The sequence below is a fragment of the Ammospiza caudacuta genome, chromosome 8, assembly GCF_027887145.1.
Source record: "Ammospiza caudacuta isolate bAmmCau1 chromosome 8, bAmmCau1.pri, whole genome shotgun sequence".
NCBI classification, from domain to species: Eukaryota; Metazoa; Chordata; class Aves; order Passeriformes; family Passerellidae; genus Ammospiza; species Ammospiza caudacuta.
Genome location: NC_080600.1, coordinates 9,057,130 through 9,063,129, shown reverse-complemented (window position 1 = coordinate 9,063,129; position 6,000 = coordinate 9,057,130). Strand labels below are relative to the sequence as shown.

At 47.7% G+C, this 6,000-nt stretch overlaps 1 protein-coding gene across 1 annotated transcript in view; it reads right to left on the bottom strand.

Annotated features, from left to right (window-relative positions):
* Positions 1-3,838: 3,838 nt before the first annotated feature.
* The window catches only part of ABCA12 (ATP binding cassette subfamily A member 12), a 79,210-nt gene continuing 77,048 nt past the window's right edge, over positions 3,839-6,000 (bottom strand). Inside the window, exon 54 of the mRNA XM_058809226.1 lies at positions 3,839-5,600. Within this exon, the coding sequence (XP_058665209.1) occupies positions 5,481-5,600 (120 nt within the window). The 3' untranslated portion in view covers positions 3,839-5,480. The remainder of the gene's footprint in view (positions 5,601-6,000) is intronic.

Genomic DNA, 6,000 nt, shown 5'->3' with positions numbered 1-6,000 from the left:
GTAACTCCACAGAGATGGCCAAGGGACACCTAGAAGTGCTCTGGTGTTTCTAGCAATTCCTAATGTTTGCATTGCTAATTTTTTAATGAGTTTTCTTATCAAAGTCAACTCTGTTGCTTTAACTTTCACGGTTCCTGGAGGCAGGGTACATTCTGCCACTGCAAGAGGGAAATGTCATGTACAAAAACGTGTGAAAAGCTCTTACCTTTTAGAAGCACCTGGATCTTAATTGTTTTCCAGCAACTGTCTGTTGGAGAAAATTGCTCTTACAAAGCTGAAAAAGGTTCCTTCCTGTGTTTCTCCTCTGGGAGCTCTTTCCCAGGGGAGGAGCAGGCCACTGCTGGTGATGCAAACCCTCATGTCCCTCCTCTGGGACCTCAGGGACATGGGTCACCAGGCAGGCTTCAGCTCTGGGCTGCTGGCCCTCTCAGCACACGTCTGCCTGGAACTGCACTGGTGTAATTAAAGGTATGCCACTAATTGGATGCACAACCCTAAGGGGACTCCTTTAATTGCATTTCAATCTGGTTGGTATCATTTTAACTTAGATTCATTGCTGTCTTGTGCAGGAATAACTCAGCTGGGTCTGGTAATGGAGATCATCCTGCTTCCTCTTCCCTGTCACACACTGGATGTGCTTCAGTTGGTTTGTGTCTGGCTGGGAAAGAGGCAGAGGGCTGGGAAAAAACCCTTCCCCTGGCAACCAGGACATGGAGAGTAGAGGGCTGAGAGCTCACCTTGACCTGCTCATGGAGGTAAGAGCCTCAAATATTCCCCTGTCTTCACCTGGATTCCATCTCATGTGCGTTACCATAAATTGCCATGCCCGTGCTTTGTTTTTTTCTTTGTCAGTGAAGACCTGAACTCTTTCCAAGAGAAGCTTAATTTCTACCCAACCTGCAGGTCTAGTGAAAGCCTCACTGCTTAAAGCAAAGCACCTCCATGACACCCAAGGCTGGGGAGATGGTGGGGTTGCTGCTTTGAGCCTTACAGCTCATGGGAGCACTGCCATGTCCTTGTCTCACCCCCAGCATGGGGCCCTCAGGGTTGCTCTCCCTGGTGGATTCCTTGTTTCCAGAAGTATCTTCCAGCAGCAATGAGCAGTGAAGTGGGGGCTGCACCCCCCAGGATGAGCACCTGGGAAGGAGAACTGGTTCCAAGTGTTGCTCCATGGGTTGCAGGCACAAGGATCTGTGTTCTTCATCCCAGTGGGACTCTTCCATTCTGGGCATGTGCCACCATCCTGGGGCAGCCTCCAGCCCCAAAACTCTCACACTCCCTGTGGTGATTTTGTGCATTCTACAGATATTTTGAGGAGTCAGGTCTGGCCCAAAATGGGCTGCACTCACCATTGTACTCCCTCCTTCCCAGTGCTGTGTATGTGAGCAGCATGAGGAGCAGAGCCAACAGCAAGAGCTGGCTGTGTCCCTTACTAATGGTCTTCTTATTATTTCAGTGCCATCTTCCTTCTTTCCATCCTCTCCCCGAACAACTAAATTAATTACAGTGATTTTTTTTTCTTTAAATACTGCCATGGAATGATAATTCTGGTGAATTCAATTTTTTTTGTCATTCCCCACTGCTGCTTTTCTGTGTTGTGCTCACTTTTAATATGCTGTTGATACTTTGTTAGAGCTATGCAAGATCACAGCTGTTGTCCACAAAAAAAAAAAAAAGAGTAAAATCATGCTATGTGCTGTTGCCATCCAAAACCCATTTTTCTTTCTCCACCAGCTCACAAAATAACCCTTCCACTATTAACTGAAGAGACAGATATTTTTCTTGGCTTGCAAAAAGCCTCCCAGCAACTTCAGTGAAGCTGCAGCAATGGAAGGAAGCTGAAGCTCCTCCAAAAGGCTAAACCCCATTGTGAGCCTGTTATGAGGATGGATCCCTCAAATTCTGGACCCAGGAGTGACTCTTTACAGGCTGCAGGTCCTTGGGCACCACCAGCCCCTAAGCTCCAGCAGTCACTGAATTTTGTTTACCTGGATGTGTTCATCTGAGCTGTAAACATGTGTACTGAACTGACCCAGTAACAAAACCACTCCTGCAGCTCTCGTGAAAGGACCAAAAAATCCCATTAGAGACCTTGAATTTATATTTACAATATTTTACTTAACACCGACTCGTCTGAAGAGTTTTCCCCAGCCCTGCCAGACCCTTTCTGACCCTGCCAAACCAGCCCTCAGTGCCGTTTGCACCGAGAGCAGAGCTAAGGGAGCAGCACAAAGTGATAAAGGCAGGATGGAGATTTGAATCGCTGTCTCCAAGTCCACAACTCCAATTACAAACCTGACTTCAATCAGCCTGCCAATGCACACAACCAATTCTGCAATTCCTCCTTGACTCCCTGGCCCTGCTTAGCGACTGCCCTGCCTGTCCCTGCTGTAAATGCATTTTAAATGAAGCCGGTGCCAATTAACGCCCCGGGGCTGTGTGACCGTGCTGGGCGGGCTCGCCCTGGCACTGCTGCCCCCTCGGGGGATATTGGAGGTGACTGAGGTGACGCTGCTTTAAAGGAGGAAGATGAAAAGCTTGTTTCCCCTGGAACACACGCTCGTCTCTGCCTCCTGGAGAGGTGTGTGCCGTGGTACGCAGCAATCCCAGCTCCCTGCTCAGGCCAGAGGAAGGAGGCAACTTGGTGGCTCATTCTGGAAGCAGAAATTTTGGCTTCTGAGGGGATTCAGAGAGGGCTGGCAGTGGGAGGCACCCAGTATGACACCCCTCTCCTGCAGACCCTCAAAACCTTTCAGATTCTCACCAGTGGTTTCTCAGTCAGTGCTCTGCATTCCTGGCCACCCCTGGGACCTTCTCAGGGAGACAAGGAGGGGATGGGAGGCATGGAGCTGATGTTCAGAGGCAGGAGAGTGCTGGCTTCCAAGGGTTTTGCCTCGAATTGAGCTTAGAACATGTCCTTCTTCCAAAAGGGCCGGGACGGATCTGAGGCTCTGCAGGCAATGGGATGTTTGGAAAGTGGCAGGAATGCTAATTCAGCCCCTGGTGACGTTAGGTACAAGCTCCCTGCCAGATGCTTCCAGCCCCCAAACGGATGTAGCTGCTTCTCCACGGGCCTCAGTTCAATTCCCCCAGTAAATAAACTGTGCCTCGCTTGGACCAATACCCAGAGTTTGATTGCAAGAGCAGATGGTTTATTTTTACCTGCGAGTGAGAGCGGGGATTGTAGATCATGGCCGTGACACATTTCACACGGAGCAGATGTTTCTATTAATGCCAGAATTGGGTGGGAATTCAAAGGATGCTTTTGGCTTTTTTTTTTCTCCTCAAAACTCTATTTTACACAATTAAATTGCAACTTGCTGAAGTATTCCAATGAATCAATGAATCACTTCCTTTTTTTTCCCCCCCCTGTTTGATTAGTAGGCTCTAAAGGGACAAAAGAATAGTTTTGTATCAGTCTCCCTCAATTACATGTAAAATACATCTGGACAGAGTCTGAAGATCCATCTTTCACTGGCAGTTGCAAAGCCATCGACATAATAAAATAATACTCTGATTGGTATTACAAGGCTGCATTTAAATCATTGGCATTCATGCTCTCAGTCCTTTGCAGGGAGCACAAGCCCTCCATTAGCGAAAAGCTTAATTTTATACTATGATCTGTGTAAGATGTGCAATGAAAATGAGAAAAAAGAGCTTTTGCAGAGCTGGAGACATAATAATAGAAGCTACAATGGATGTCTGGGCAGCTTTTTCAGTCACTTATAAACTGCAGGTGTCAAATGCATTCTGCAAAGAAGCTGAATCCCAGTTTTAATTACAGTCAGCAGGTTAAGGCATAATTCAAAGCTCTATAATACTTTCAATCCATAATAAAACTCCTCCTACTATCAGTAAGAAGTTTCCACCAAGACCAAGGAGAGGACATGACCTCCTTGCAGCAGCTAAACCTTGAATTTCAGCATGCCACTGAATACCAAGGGTGTTTGGGGTTTTACAAAGTGCCTACTCCTTGCACAATTCTCACAGCAAATCCTGGCATCACAGAGAAGCTGAACTAGTCAAACTCATGGTCAGGGTAACAAAGATGTGTCATTGCAGCTTTCATCAAAGGTTCCTTTGATTTAAATTAGTTTGAGGGAAGGAGAAGAAAAGGAAGAAGAAACCACCTGGCTGGAATTGTGTGGGTGAACCCAGGTAAGTTGTGTGGGCCACCCCAGGTCTCACAAGGTAAGGCTTTATCTGCAATCTGTTTTACCAGCAACAGCAAGTTTATTGAGCTCAGAGTTGAAGTTCATTTTGTGCTTGAAGGTACATCAATGCCCTGACCCAAACCCGAGTCTCTGGGGCCTTATGCTGATACATCTAATAAAGAATCATATTAAACTATCCTATGTATTAATCATTCTGGGGGAAGAGAGCAGGGTGTGTGTGGTGGTGTGCTGAACTCAGCTGCTGGGAGCTGCTCTCAGAATGGGCAGAGCACTCCCTCCAAGCCAGCAGGCAGAGTCTTTGAAGCAGGAGCTAATGATGCCTTGTTATGTGGGAAAACACAGCTCCAGGGTCAGGGGGCAGCCAGCACATAGGGCTGAGGTGGAAGGTCACTGGAGAGGACACAGAGAGGCAGAGCTGCTGGAGATGGAGGCTGTATGAGCAAGGGGGATGCTCCTTGCTTCTGCTGTGCTCAGGGAAATACAATCTTATGAAGGAAAGAGCTTCTTCCAGTCAGAGCATTCAGCCAACAGACCTGCCCTGTTCCACTCTTCAACTGTTCCAGAGCAGCCCTGAACTCCAGCCAGAAGGAGAAAAGGGCTCCTGGGGGAATCATCTTCCACTGGGTACCAAGAGCCAGGAACTGCCTGGGACCAGAGGACTCACTCGAGGAGTTATACAGAGCTGGAATAAGCTACAGGAACAAACCAAAACCACTGGAAGCACTAACTTGTAAAATAATTATATTTGTGCTGACATAACCAGAGAAGCTCTGTGTCATTGCCAAAGATGGCCCCCAGCAGTGGCCTTTGCCACTGTCAGTATTTAACACCTGCATCCTCACAACCCCCCTGTGAGGAGGGGCAAGGCCATGAGCCCCATTTCCCCAGGGAGAGCCTGTCAGAACTGAGCCACTTTCACCCAGCAAGTCTGCTGCTGAGCAGGGAGAGGAGTGTGGCTTTCCTCTGTGGCTGTGGGGCTGCTCTGTGGTCAGACACCTGCACTGCCCACAGCTCCTCTGCTCCATCACAGCCACAAGCTGTGGTGTTTAAATCCTCACAGCCATTACAGTGATCATAAAACAAGAATTGGGGGTGGAGGGGAAAGAACCTGTGGAAAGCCCAATCTGATTTGTAACCAAGTGCCAGTCTCAAACACCTACCATGTTCCTAGTGACGTTAATTAAGCGCTTATCAAAAAAACAAAGTACTTTAAGAAAGTGGGACTGCTTATCCCCATCACCCTAAAATCACTTAAAACAGGGTTGGAGGGGCTGTCAGGGCTTTTCCCCAGCTTCTATGATCCCTTCAATAGATGGAGCTTATGGTGCTAGCCTGGCTACTTGTGTCAGAGCTGTCCAATGTCACATCAGGACCCGCGTCCACGCCATCAGGATCTGCTTGATCTTTAGCAAAGTTGATGAAAACCTGCAAGTTTAAAGGAAAACAGTCAGTGTGTGACAGCATAAATAATTTATGACATGAATGAATATAAAAAAGGCATGGCTGTTCATTTGACTGTGAGCCTGGAGAGCTCGCTCGGGGATGGATTCACGCTGAATTTGAGAATTGCAAATGGTTGGGCTTCTGTGGGCTCATGTAAATAAATGGATGTGCAGACATTCCTGAACAGAACCTCATTGTCCTGCAGCTCAGGCTCCTCAGGAGCCAGCCAGGCACTGCCCATGCAGTGCTCCCTTCAATCACACTGTAATACAGTCCCATGATTACTTCATAAACCCATCTGTCCCTGTGTAATTGACATCTGTTCACGCACAACTGCAGAGTGTACAGAGAGGTGTATGAAACCACACATAACAGCCTTCCT